General features: G+C 41.8%; 1 protein-coding gene across 11 annotated transcripts in view; it reads left to right on the top strand.

Annotated features, from left to right (window-relative positions):
- Positions 1 to 13900, top strand: part of wnk1b (WNK lysine deficient protein kinase 1b) — a 97115-nt gene that overhangs the window by 48924 nt on the left and 34291 nt on the right. For all 11 annotated transcript variants that reach the window (XM_085252858.1, XM_085252859.1, XM_085252856.1 and 8 more), the window contains exons 4-11: positions 3942 to 4162; positions 4915 to 5072; positions 11107 to 11195; positions 11969 to 12108; positions 12302 to 12381; positions 12625 to 12825; positions 13385 to 13454; positions 13676 to 13869. In XM_085252858.1, the coding sequence (XP_085108984.1) occupies positions 3942 to 4162; positions 4915 to 5072; positions 11107 to 11195; positions 11969 to 12108; positions 12302 to 12381; positions 12625 to 12825; positions 13385 to 13454; positions 13676 to 13869 (1153 nt within the window). The remainder of the gene's footprint in view (positions 1 to 3941; positions 4163 to 4914; positions 5073 to 11106; positions 11196 to 11968; positions 12109 to 12301; positions 12382 to 12624; positions 12826 to 13384; positions 13455 to 13675; positions 13870 to 13900) is intronic.

Here is a 13900-nt window from a genome sequence, read left to right as displayed (position 1 = left end):
CTGATGTTTCAGTGCTGATTGCAGCTGTGAGTCAGCCAGCCTGCCTGTGTTAAGTACGGTATTTATGTCACTTACATCACCACAAAGGGTGAAATGACGCAGAATCATCAAAACTTTGATGCAGGTTTTGAGTTTTTATTTATTTCTCTTTTTGGACACCAAACAGTTGAATAAAACTGCTGTGGTCCCATTCGTGTCGCCGAAAATGGCTCGATCTTATCAGGGCAAAGGACACAACACATGTTGGGATCCTGTGAGGTTACACTCTCAGCCTGGGGGCCTCTGTGAGTCTGATTGGGATTTGAAAAGTTTGAGGGTGTGTCAACACTGTTATGTTCATCAACGTGTTTGAGGTAATTTTCAGCGTACATATGTGACAAACTGTACGTCGATGGCCTGCCAGCTCAACGGGCAGTTGTCAGTGTCTGCCTCTCAGACTGTCACCCCACATGCCGTGACTGAATGCCAGCCTCTTTGCCGATTAGAATAGATGTGCATCTGTGTTTGTCAATGCTATTGTTGAGCTCCTGACACAACAGAAGGCTAAACGTGGGGTGACACAGCCTGCGTCACACAGTACATCATGCGACACTGGCCCACCTGCCAGCTGCTGCTTCTGCTGCACATTCCTCTCATTCCCGACATCATTCAGGAGTGACACTGGTCATCGTCCACTTAGTTTAGGTTAAAGTGACAGAGAGGGAGACAGAAGACTACAGTGTGAGAGAGTTATGCGCAAATATTCTGATGAATAGACAAACTGATACTTAGACGTACAGTTTGAAAGCCGCTCGGTAGAGTGACAAACCTGTGAGCAAAGCACTAACAGCACTAACAAGAACCGTAGCGCCCTCCACTGGAGGACTACAAAAATTTCATACTTTTTTTTTAACAGAGAAGCTGCGCAGACACGCTCAGTCCTCTGTATACACCACAGAATAAACACACATTTAACAAATATAGTTTTCTATTTTCTAACTTTTTTTGGAACTTCCCACTACTTACTGAGTGAGAAAGGAAAAAAGAGAGAGAAGAAGAGCTGTATCCTTTTTCTTCTTTTTGAATTTTACATGATTAAATTAAATATTCAGAAAAGACCTCAGTCAGAAAATCCAAAAAACTGCTTGGATCCAGAAGTGTGTGTGCCAAACAACTATAATATACTCCAAAGTAGTAACAAGTAACAAGCAGTGCATTGAACTCTTATAGATACATGATGCATACATGATATCAGGATTGCAATTCTGGTTACTTTAATTTTCCATTAATGTGTTTTTATGCACATATTGAAACAAAGACGCAACATCGTGTTTACCAGAAGACACTCCCATTTGAAAAACTGGAACCAGTGAGGGGAAAAAATACTTGCAAAAGAATAATTTTATATCAAAATTGTTGCTGATTAACTTTTTGTTGAGCAACACAACAAGGTTTCTTTGTTTAAGACTATATGGAGCGGATGGATGTGCCCTTATGAAGAGGATCAAGGCATCCGAGGGGTTTGGCCATCATCCAGAAAAATACTCAGAAAGGAGAGGGACCGCTGCACGCTGAAGAGATGGAAAAAGAAAGGGAGATGATGGGAGGGTGGGGGCGATAGGGGAGGAAGATAGGATGGAAATACTTGCCACCATGGAGTGCCCTTTTCTGTGTGCATCTGTGTGTGTAAGAAATGTTTATAATGCTGTCATCTTTCTGTTTTGTAAAGGTTTATTTTCGGAAGAATACTTGTCTGTTCACAAATAATAAAAACTGTATTCACTGCTCGTGAGAGCCGCACGTTCGTGTATCTACAAGTGCTAATTTGCGTGCTTGGAAACATAGCGTGGCTGAGTGAGCGTGCAAGCTCGCTCGATGCTTTGTTGCAGCGTCACTCTGCATGCCACAGCATTTTCCCTGTCTTTCAACGCTGTTCTGACTTCAGAACGACAAAAGAAAGAAAGCAGAGGGGATGGGCGAGGAGGGGACTTAGGTAAGGGGGAAGAAGGGGATAAGGCGTGTGGCTTCTTAAGAGAGACATCAGAGGTAGCAGGAGAGATGCGGTATGATAGAGAGAACTTAAGTTATTCACATGCACATTTTAAGGTTTGTTCACTTTAATAGTCCCTAAAATTATTATTTATGCTCTGCACACTGAAAGCCATCTCCCTGTGAAAAACAAATTGAATTTACCCAGATTTTTAAGGCTTTTAATGACAAACCATAGAAAAGCGGTTAGAGGATTAAAATAAGAAGCATATAGAAGACTTTGATTGTTAAAAATCAGGGTAAAGACTTTACTATATAGCAGAATAGCTGAATTAAAGTTGTTTTTTAATAATTAGCCATCTATCTGTTCACCCATCTATCCGGTTCACAGGGGGGTGGAGTCTATCCCAGCTGTCGCGAGACAGGATGCACCTTGGGAAGATTTAGTCAGTCTATCAAAGGGCTAACATAGGAGAGACAGACAAAGATTCACACTCATATTCACACCTACAGCCAATTTATAAGCACATATGTAACCAGCATGTCTTTGGACTGTGGGAGGAAGCTGGGGAACCTGAAGGGAATCCACACAAGCACAGGGAGAACATGCAAACTCCACAAAGAAAGGCCCCAGGCAGCCTCAGGAATGCATGCAGGATTTTAGAAAGAAGTATAGGATGCAAATATCCAGTGTTTTTCTCTGGGAAGAAGTTGAGTAGAGGTATAAAGTGGCACCAAACGAAAATGCTCAGTTAAGCCCAGCACTCAGTGAGTGTACTTTCCATTGCTCGTTAATGGATGCTTTCTGCTCCGTCAAAGATACTGGGTCACAGCTAAAAGTTGTTGAGCCTCTGTGGCTGTAACACAGCAGTCTGGATGTGGCTTAAGCACACCGCTCTATTATGCTGTAATGCTCACACGGTGTTATGTGAGAATTACTTGTCAGTTAGGACAGAGTTGCAGATGCTGAATTATTAGAGCAGCCAGTGACACCGTGGAGCTGACGGTAATGCTGGAGTCAGACTTATTGATGTCGCTCTGCATCGGGTCAGCTGTCTGGAAGCGGAGCTGGAAGAGGGCATTGCTGGCTGAGACAGAAACATTGTTTGCAGAGTCAGTCTATAGTTCAGTCAGCTGCCTGCTATTCACCAGATCCATGGGGACATTTCTGAGCTAAGCTTGGATATTGAATTAAATACACTAATTAGATCAAAGCCACGATTACTTAGCTCCTCTGCCTGCTTTAAGGCTGTGAAATTAGCACACCATGAAGAAGACTCACGGGGCGGTTGATCTCAGGAGTACGCCCTACCTACTGTGCTCATTGGTCACATTTGGCACAATACCAAGAAGAGGAAGACGCACATTTCTCTGTAGAGTTGAATTGATTTTCAGTCAGCTAATCAAGACAGACAAATGTTTTCTGAGTGAGTTCTTAGAGCTCTTGGAAATAACAAGAACTGCCTCTGATTTAATCAAAAACAAAATCAATCAAGTGCAGTGCTTTGCTAAGAATAGGAGAAATGTTCAGTCTAGATTCACAGTACTTTGCTGTTTTGTTGTAACATTCCTGTGGAATTTCCTCTCATTTTCCTCGCACATTCCAAAGACTTACAAACCAGGTGGATCGACTCAATCACCCACAGGTGTGGATCTGAGTTGGCTCTATGATGGCCTGGCAACCTGTCAAAGGGTGTTTCCCTGCTTTTCGCACTGGGATGTGTTCCAAGTTTAGTGAAGAGAGAGAAAAAAGAACTGATGCAGAAGAAGATCTGGTTGAATTATAAGCAACGTACATGGTTTTACACGGTGTGATATTCTGAGAGGCCATATGCTGGCAGCTAGCGTGCCGGGACAAAGGCCACTTGAACAAGATACAAGAGCTGAATCTCCTCCTGTGTGCATAATCATGACCACTTTCTCTTGCTTTGCAAAACACACAGTTTCTTATGTGAGATTTCTTTGTCCTGCAGCTACCTGAAGCGATTCAAGGTGATGAAAATCAAAGTTCTGCGTTCATGGTGCAGACAGATCCTGAAAGGCCTTCACTTCCTGCACACCAGAGCGCCACCCATCATTCACAGAGACCTGAAATGCGACAACATCTTTATCACAGGGCCCACGGGCTCGGTGAAGATAGGGGACCTAGGGTTGGCCACGCTGAAGAGAGCCTCTTTTGCCAAGAGCGTCATAGGTAGGACGGTGCATACGCAGCATCTCAAATTCTCAGAAATGCTAAGACACAAAAATGTGGTTTGCGAAGGCTGCGAAACTGAAATAACTGGGATCTTTTATTTGAGCTCGCTGCGGCGATAATAACCACTTTACATGCATAGGCACATTATGTACACGCCCACTGTAGATAAATTTTACTACTTGAAAAATGTCTGGTTGTTAAAGCGAACCGCAGGCATGTGAAAAGTGATACGGCTTCCAAAGAAACTGTTAGTAAGTTGGGATTCAGTTGTCTGGAAATGTAACCGTTACAAACACATAAACCGAAAGTGCACCGCACTCGGACAATGTTTATGACACATACTTTGAGTCTGCAGTTTTCCCTCATAATAACCTGGGTACCTTTCAGTAGTTTTGTTGTACAGCTGACCACAGGTATTCAAGCTCTGCTCGCACCAAGTACGTAAATATACACTCTTCTCTGCACTTGAGACAAGAATGAGAAGCTCAGTAAATCTCACTGCTTCTTTGTAGCAATTAGGCAAACCTCAAGTATTCAGGCTTCACTTCCACAAACTGAGTCTGTGGCAGCACTAAGTGGATGCAGGTTTGAAATTTTAGCCCTTTTATTTCCAGCTGGAGTTTATTAGATTTCAATCTCTGATTTTATGTTTTATCATTTATACAGTATTTGTACATCATGGTGTGCAAGTTAGGTAGGAGTATGTCCTAGCATAACATACATGTTTTTCTCCACTTTCTAATCACCAGGTACACCAGAGTTTATGGCTCCAGAGATGTATGAGGAAAAGTATGATGAATCTGTAGACGTCTATGCTTTTGGGATGTGTATGCTGGAGATGGCTACCTCAGAGTACCCCTACTCCGAATGCCAAAACGCTGCCCAGATCTACAGACGAGTTACTAGTGTAAGTATGCATTCTCTGCTCAGTCTGTACCTGCAGGTGCATCAGCTGAGAGTGGTAGGAAACCAGTTGGTCCCATTTATGTTGTATCTAACCGTCTCGTTTGTTGTTTTTGCCTCTTGTCTCTATTTTCCGCTGTGAGCCACTCCTCCTCACCCTTGTTTACTGACTGTATTAACAAGTTTGGCATGAGCTGCAGAAGATCCAGTCATATGATTGTGTTTTTGCCCTGATTAGTCTTATGTTTTTGCTTATGCTCTCTCCCTCTCACACTACATTGCAGTTTGTCTTGCGAAGGGATAAAAGCGAACGGAAAGCACTTTTCCCAAACGCAAATCTGAAATCGATAGTCAGTCTATAGTTATTTTAGACGAATTGACACTTATTGAGAAGCTTTTATTCCACTTAGTGTAATGCAGTATAATTAATTCAACTGTCCCATAAACACTAACGCTGTGAGCCGAGCTGGGGAGAGTACAGTTCACCTCCATAAATGTCAGCAAAAGCAGTGAGAGTGACACACTGCGCTGAAATGAAACAGTGCATGAGAATAACGTATTTTTATCGCCCGCCTGAGGGAATAGGCCACACCCCCAGCGGGGAGGTAGTGGGAACACTGGTAGCACTCTGGGGCGTTTTTGAGGTTGCATTTAATCAATTATCAGGTTTAAACAAAGGTTCTGTGTTTACTCTTTACTCTTTACGAAAGAGATTTTTAGTTCAAAATACAATGAATGACAAAAAAGTGATTTCTTTAGTCGGGGGGGGGGGGAGGAGCCCTAGGCCTCAAGGTCCTGCAGGTTTTAGATGTGGCCTTGATCCAACACAGCTGAAGTTTTCCAGAGGCCTGATAATGAACTAATCATCTGATTCAGGTGACCCAGGGTGAGATCTAAAACCTGCAGGACACCGGCCCTTGAGGCCTCGAGTTCCCCGCCCCTGCTTTAGTCTAATAAAAGATTAATTTGGTTTTGAAATGACAAATTTAAGAAGAAGAAATATTTCCAGTAATGAAATTTTCTGCGTAATGAAAGTAATAACATGGATTTTATGTTGTCAGGTGAGTTTAGTTATTTGTTGAGTTATTGAAAATGTCTTCTGATTGCCACAAATTACATTTCAAAAAATGTACTGGCACAAACTCCTACTTTTTTCTTTTCTTCGTCTGGCATCATCCCATCCAGTCAGATTTTATAAGATTTCTCAGATTTGTTAATGTCCCTCCTTTTCTAAAATTTAGTTGACAGTTGGCTAGAGAGACAGACAACAAAGCAAATGCAGAGAGGACCAGATGCAGGCTGTTTTAAGCCTAGTGCTGCTGAGGTCATCACCCCAGCACACACACACACACAGACAGACAGATGAGCGCTGTCTCCCTCTTTTCGTCACTCGACTCAGCTCTCTGGATGCTGACAGTGATGCTTAATAGACGTGAGGAATATTCTTGAAATCTCTTCTCATTTTCAAGATCTGAATGCAGGACAGAGGGGCCGAGTTCAAAACAAAAGCCCCGTCTTTGTCGTGGCTCATAAGTCCAAAACATAAATCTAAAACTGAGGCCAAAATGCAAAGTGCCAAAAATCCACAACACATGGGGGAAACAATACAACAGGACAATGAACAAATGAAACACATTGCTAATTTATTCAAGGACACAGGGCGCACTGAGGGCTAATGAGAGGAAACAGGTGAAAGTAATTGAGCGTAACAAAACACAGGAGACAAAAGACTACCAAAATAAAATAGGTGACCTGCTACACCCAGATTTAAGATTCTGTCACACCTAAACTTGACACAGAAAGACACAAGAGGGATGTGGTAGAAGGATAACATAAAAATTTCCAGTGATGTTTACCAGAATGCTAATGTGTATAAACAGGAACTGAAAGAAAAAATCCAAATGGAATATTAAACAAACAAGAATCAGAGTCTTAAATTTAAAACCGTCGGTCCAGGACTCAGGAACATGACACTTTGTGTGTGTAATGATTCTTGAAAATGGAACATTTTTAATGCTGCTAAAGTATCAGTGCTAAACAAATAGGATGCTCAAACACTCTACAGTTATTTTGGAATTCCAGGCTAACGGTGCATGTCGTTGAATTAAAAGAAGTTTATCATTTGTTACGGATGAGTGCAGGATCCTCTCCAGCTTAAACAACTGCTGCTGTTACCTGAGGAGAGTCGAGCTTTAAAAATTAATAACTTAATAGCCACACTAGGGGCTGATTGGCTTTTATCTTAATAACCCATGTGTTAAAACTCTAATTAATGTGCATTTAGATTCAATTTAAATGTTCATTTCAGCTTCTTTTAGTATCCATCCATACAGTCCAGCCCATTCAAACTGAAGGGATTTGGATTAGGATTTCCTCCCTGTTTTTCTTCCTTCTTTCATCTTTCAGTCTTTGAATCTCTCGTTTTAATTTAAGAAGCTTCCTGGGCGGAATAAACTCAGACAGTATATTTCAGTCCACATGTCCGTCTGGCTCTCTGCCTCTCTTACCTTCCTGTTCTTTGATTGGTTTTTGTCTTTCTTCTCGGTCTCACAAAACCAAAATCGCATCATCAATTTGATCAAACTATTACATTATCGTAGTGATGCTTTGTTCTGCTTGTTTCCCGTGAACTGGACGTAACTGGCCAAATAGCTAACGTCAGTTGTTGTCACGCTCAACACAGTGGCAACGCCAGGGTGCCTCGGTCAGCTGCTTCCTTTCATTTCACTGCCAAATCCATGCAACCAGCTCTCCATCCTCCATTTCTCCCCCTGTAGACCCTGGTCATGAGTTAGTTAACCCCTGATATGTTTTAGCTGAAACAGACGGAGAGAAACTCAACTCACTACCTCTTGTAACCAGATGTTATTTCATTGTCTGCTGTCTGCAGCAAGCTGCTTCGGTAGCTCCAGTTGCTCCTCTGCCTTTGCATTTACTTCCCCTCCCAAACAAAAGATTCGAACACCACCGGCTCTTCTTGCAGCCAGAGCTGTGTGCTGAGATGACCCTGTTGCTCGCATCCTCTCACTGACATCACATTGAGCCAAGAGCCTAAAACAGAATATTTAGAGCAGCCTCAGATGCTCCTCTCAACATTTCCCAAAAAGCATCTATCATGTTTATAAGAAAAGACAAATAAGGATCACATTTCCACTTTTAAAAAGTTTGGCAGGAAATTCTGTTAATTGGTTCTTTTCTAGAAATTAAAAAAGGCTCTTTGTATGATTTGTGCGTCACTGGCAGGAAGATGTGTTGGGTATGCTTTATGGCTTAGCTTCTTATAGCTTGACAAATTGTGTTGTTGACATGCTTCGTTGTCCTTCTCATCCTGGAACATTCCTTGCCTCCAATCAGCCTTATTAAACTAAACTCTAGCTTTCTCTCCATCCCTCTCCCCTTCTTCTTCTTCTGTCAGGCTTAATAGCATTACGTCCCCCGTCAGTCCTAACTTTGTTTGGCCCTGGAATCTCAGAGTGTGTGTGTGTGTGTGTGTGTGTGTGTGTGTGTGTGTGTGTGTGTGTGTGTGTGTGTGTGTGTGTGTGTGTGTGTGTGTGTGTGTGTGTGTGTGTGTGTGTGTGTGTGTGTGTGTGTGTGTGTGTGTGTGTGCGTGATGGGGAGAAGGAGAGAGATAGGGTTGTTATGTAATGGTGAACTGGTGGGGTAGCAGGAGAGAAACATGCCAAGAAACAAAAGAAAGGAGGAAAGGAAGCTGGGAGAGCAGAAAGAAGTGGTCATTTGCTGGTTTGTGTGTCTGACAAGCAGCTGTTAGTCAAACAGAGTAGCCTAAAACTCTTTGTTTTTCCAAACGCATCAGTCAGTCACATTTCTTTGACTACTTTCTTGGTAAGTGATAAAAAAAAAGTTTTGTTCTTTCTCTCTGATCTTCTTCCTGCTGTTCTGAATGTGTTTTTCTTGCTTCTGTGCAGTTTGAGATTTGCTCGACTCTGATTGTTTTACCAGCCAGTTGCATATTTTTAATAACTGCTTTTCAGATGGGCACCTAGGAGATGCAAGACTGAACATGCAAGACTTTCTTGTCTGTGGTTGCTTCAGTCTGTTTTGTTTCTCTGTAGTATAAAATGGATTTGAACAAAAGTCCAGCTCATTAGGATGCTTTCTGCTATGCCGTGTGGCTTAAACTAGATGGGATTTCAGGCGTCCCTTGTTCCTGCTGCAGTTACTTCCAAGTGCTGAAAAATCTCTTACTCTGTAAAACCTGTGTCCTGTCACGCTAACATCTATTTTCCACTGTTTGTGTCTTGTGTATTTTTTTCTTTTAATCTTTTTTGAACTATATTCTTTTTTTCAAATAATTTGGGAGTCATTCCCAGTGTTTGCTAGGCCTTGGAGGGGGCTGCCCTTTGGGTTCCTGCTGATTTGTTCTGTTGATGTGCTCTTAATTGGCTCTGAAAGGCTCCACTTCATTATTTAAACCTGATGGGACAACTGGATTTATGTGGAATTTAACCCTGGGTCAAACTATTACTCAATCTCACAGTTCAGAACCTCTTGTCTGTCAGCTGTTTAAACCCTAACCCTCAATTGAGTATAAGTAGTGCAGGGCTGATAATGCAGTAATACTTTGATCATTCACCAAAATGCACAGAGACAACACAATAGCGCTTTCTCAGCCCAATTTAAACTATTCACATTGATCCGAACGCTTCCTTCAGTGTTCAGTTAAGTTGAGATCTGATGACTTTAAATGTCACAGCATAATTTTCTCCCCAAACCATTCAGTGGTGCCTCATTACCTTTGGATGGAGACATTAAAGACACCCCTCCCATCAGGATTGACATTTTTCATCATAAGCTAAAAACAACCGTGTGATTTGTAGTGACTGCTTACTTAATTGCTAAAGACGTGCAAGGGAAAGAAGTGGTTGGAGATGTGGCACAACCAAAATAATTGTGACCTTGTGTAATAAGCCTTTGAAATGATGAGCTTTGAAGACAGGGACCAGTTCTGGAACCACTCGCAGTCAGTCTGCAACCAGTCCGCTATCAGTTTGTGATTGAATGTGGTCAATTTTCAGTTACATGCAGCCTGTTTCTGATAATACTGCATTTATTTATCTGTTGAGCTTTGCATAAACAGAAATTCACATTAACTACTTGGATTCAGAGTCCTTCCTGAACAGAAATTCCAATAGAAAAAGTGACAAAGTTGTGCAGGACAGGGATTTAACTGCAAAATGACACAGGCGCTTGGCAGCCTTGCTTTTGTATAGGAATGAAACCACAATACAACCTTGAGCTGAGCTGAGTGCCCTGTTCCAAAGAAACACATCAAAGATGAGTTGTGCTCATCGGCACAGATTTACTCAGACTGATTGCAATGTGTATGTATTCTGTTTGTGTTTATAAGTTCAACAGCACTTATTTGCAAACCTTCAACAATCTGTCTGAGATTGATTGCAGAGACCTGTGCAACTGAATTTCAGTCAAAAGTGAGGGTGTTACAGAGCTGCCAGATCACCTCAATATGGGGATCTGGTGTTTAGGTTTTGCATTTAATTGTCATTCTGTATCTAAAATGAATAAATATGCCAACTTTATGGTAAATCTCATCTATTTAAGGAAAGAGTTTAAAGGTGCCTACTACACATGTAACCTTAGCATTCTTAGGAACTGAGACGTAACAAACAGGGTAGGACATTGGTATTTAATGGATCTAGCTATATGATTATAACATCTTTTGAATTGATTTTACATTGATCACCGTGTCATTATATGCTTTGGTTGGTAAGTATATATATATATGTAAGTAGCAACAGATATCATGTTGAGAAGTGGTCACTCTAAATTTCTGGCACAGTCAGAATTTTTCCAGTCAGGCTGTTTAATGGAAAAATTGTTCTAGTAACCAGTTTTGAACTGCTTGCAGGAGCCACTGCCAAAGATATAGTCACACTGGTCATGATTTGTCTGGGACAGCCTAAAATCACACAATGCTCTTTTTATCCTTTATGTGTGTGCTTGTTTGACTTCTCTGAAAGGTTCCTTCCCTTCACTGCTCTTCTATTTTCGCTTTGCAGGGAGTGAAGCCTGCCAGCTTTGACAAGGTAGCCATTCCCGAGGTGAAAGAAATTATCGACTGCTGCATCAGAACTAACAAGGATGAGAGGTGAGTCACAGACAAAAACCATTGATGCTAAATGTGTATCTGGGCTTGGTGTGATTTCTTGGGCTGTGGATGTTTGCATGTTTGCAAACTCAACAATTAAAATGGCCTTATTTAATCGATTCCATTGTTATTTAGTCTCTTCATGGGTAGACAGATTGATCCGTTAAACCTCCTCTAAAAAAAAAAAGGTTACGTTTTTTTAAAAACTCATGCCTTCTTGGTTAGAAATTAAGAAGTGCTCTGTTTTCTCTCCACGTGCTGTTTGCCTGCCAACACTTTTACCACAGTCTCTCGTCTTCTGCTTCACAAGCTTAACCAAAGCAGCTTTACCCCTCACTCTCATACTCGATCTTCTTTTTTTTCTCCAAATCTTCTTTCTCCAAATTATCCAGATTCAGTTACTGTATCTTTTTCATATTTTTCTTGGAAACCAATAACCATTTTTAGCATTGCTGATGTTTTTTTAAACTACTTTTCTTTTCCCAAGAAACATTTGGAGGCTCCAAAAGTGATTGCACAATTTTCAAAGCTATCTAAGGACAACATGTCGTCAGCATGTTACGATTCCCAGAAGATTATTCAAATATCTTGTCTTTCCTCTTAGCTCATGAGTTAGGGATCAGCTCACAAGGGATTGCAGGTCTTGAATAAATTGATATCAAGTGGTATCTAGAAATAATTCCAGTTCACTCTCATTTATGGTATAACTTTCCTGTTGAATCTCCAGTGAATATATTGTACTGAGCTTGATCCATCTCGCCTTGTTTCTCTAGGTATGCCATAAAGATCCTGTTGAACCATGCCTTCTTCCAGGAGGAAACAGGGGTCAGGGTTGAACTGGCAGAAGAGGACGATGGAGAAATGATCGCTATTAAACTGTGGCTCAGGATAGAAGACGTGAAGAAGCTCAAAGGTAAGGCATGATTTTATCATTATTGATGATGCCATTATTCACATCACAGGACAAAATCTGACTCTATTTGTCATATGTGTTCAGATATATTAAACTGGTCAAAAACCAAAGCGCATGTTTTGTTGGGCAACCAGTAACAGTACATTAATACTATAGGTAATTGCCTGATTGGCAATTTTTAACATGTTTGCAGGAAAATACAAAGACAACGAAGCCATCGAGTTCTCCTTTGACCTGAACAAGGACGTCCCCGAAGATGTGGCCCAAGAAATGGTGAGTACAGTGAATAGGAACAAATCCATTTATTACTCTATTCATTGTGGAATAATGGATGTCAGAGGGAGAAAATGATGGATTTAGGAAGGACAGAGGAGATATATGGGAATGAGGAAAGAAATATATTGTAATGAGAGATGGAAATGGGACATTCATTCATATAGGAATGATGAATGGCGTTAAATGGAGTTGTGCCTTTTTTTTTTTGTGTCTCTGAGTGACTTCTCTTCAATCCCGCAGGTTGAGTCTGGCTATGTTGCTGAGGCTGACCATAAGACCATGGCCAAGGCCATCAAGGACCGTGTGTCTCTGATCCGAAGGAAGCGAGAGCAGAGGCAGCTGGTACGAGAGGAACAGGAGAAGAGGAAGCTGGAGGCAGAACAACAGCAGCAGCAGCAGCAACAGCAACAACACGATACACACAAAGCTTCACACACACAGGTCTGTCGGACTGACGGGCATCGCATTAGTTTGGTGTCTAAGTTAAAAAGCACTTTAATAAGTCTATTGAACCAGCAGACTGATTTTGGTGCAGTTTAGTATTCTTTTTAAGGTTTGTAATGAAAACAATTACTTAGCCATCTACTGCACAAGCTCAAGAATTAGGACATGTAGGTAGATAGGTGTATCTACCAGGAGGCTGAGGGGTACCACTGGCAGCCGCAAGTGTTTTTTTTTTTTCTTTTCAAATGATTACAACCAACCAAAAGAGTCTCGAAGAGCAGTTCACAGTAAGGATTGGGACTTACTATCAAACATTTGAAGGTGGCACATCCTCCTACAAGAGCACACTGAGATCTGGTATGTTAGGTTTTTCACTTTTTAGTCAGTTACTTAAAGCCCTGTTTTTCCAACATGTAAGCATATCAGTCATGTCTATCCACTGCTTGCTCTTCCTATCATATGGTGGAGTCATTTTTTTACATTAGGGTCAGAGAAATAGGAGTTTTATTCTTATTTTGCTTCAGTTTGACCCTCTCCTGTGCATGCTTGTCTGCAGGCAGAGACCGAGGAGACCGAAGTGGAGCAGCACCAGCTTCTCTATCAGCAGGCGAGCATCTCACACACATGTAAGTACCCAGATAAGGAGGTCTAGTCTAAATAGTCGATTTCAACAATTGTTATATTTGCCCACCAAGGCCAGGAAGGTTTTCTAGCATCAAGTTTAAATGTATTCCTTCAAATCAGAAGCAGCCATTCTTGGCCCACTTTTCAAATTCGATACAGTATTTAGAGTCGGGCATTAGAAAAGTTTACTCCAGTAAAAAGTCTGTTTTTGTGTCCCTGTCAGCTGAAGGAGGCGTGGACAGTGGCCAGGGTTCCTCTGTTTTCTCCTCAGACTCCCCCCACCTGGGTCAGCTGACCATGTCGTACAGCTGCCCCCCTTCTAGCCAGCCTCCTTCCCAGCCCCAGACCCCCTATCCCCCCACCCCCTCCGCTACCCCACAGCAGCACCCGGGCTACGCCCAGCCGCTGCAGCCAATGGTAAGTGGAGCTTTCATTCAAATGAGTCACT

This window comes from Mchenga conophoros, linkage group LG17 (assembly GCF_057382185.1).
Source record: "Mchenga conophoros isolate Kocher_MC1m ecotype Shallow Benthic linkage group LG17, M_conophoros_male_GT1.1, whole genome shotgun sequence".
NCBI classification, from domain to species: Eukaryota; Metazoa; Chordata; class Actinopteri; order Cichliformes; family Cichlidae; genus Mchenga; species Mchenga conophoros.
The sequence above is the reverse complement of the archived record's forward strand: the minus strand, read 5'-3'. Positions and strand labels throughout refer to the sequence as shown.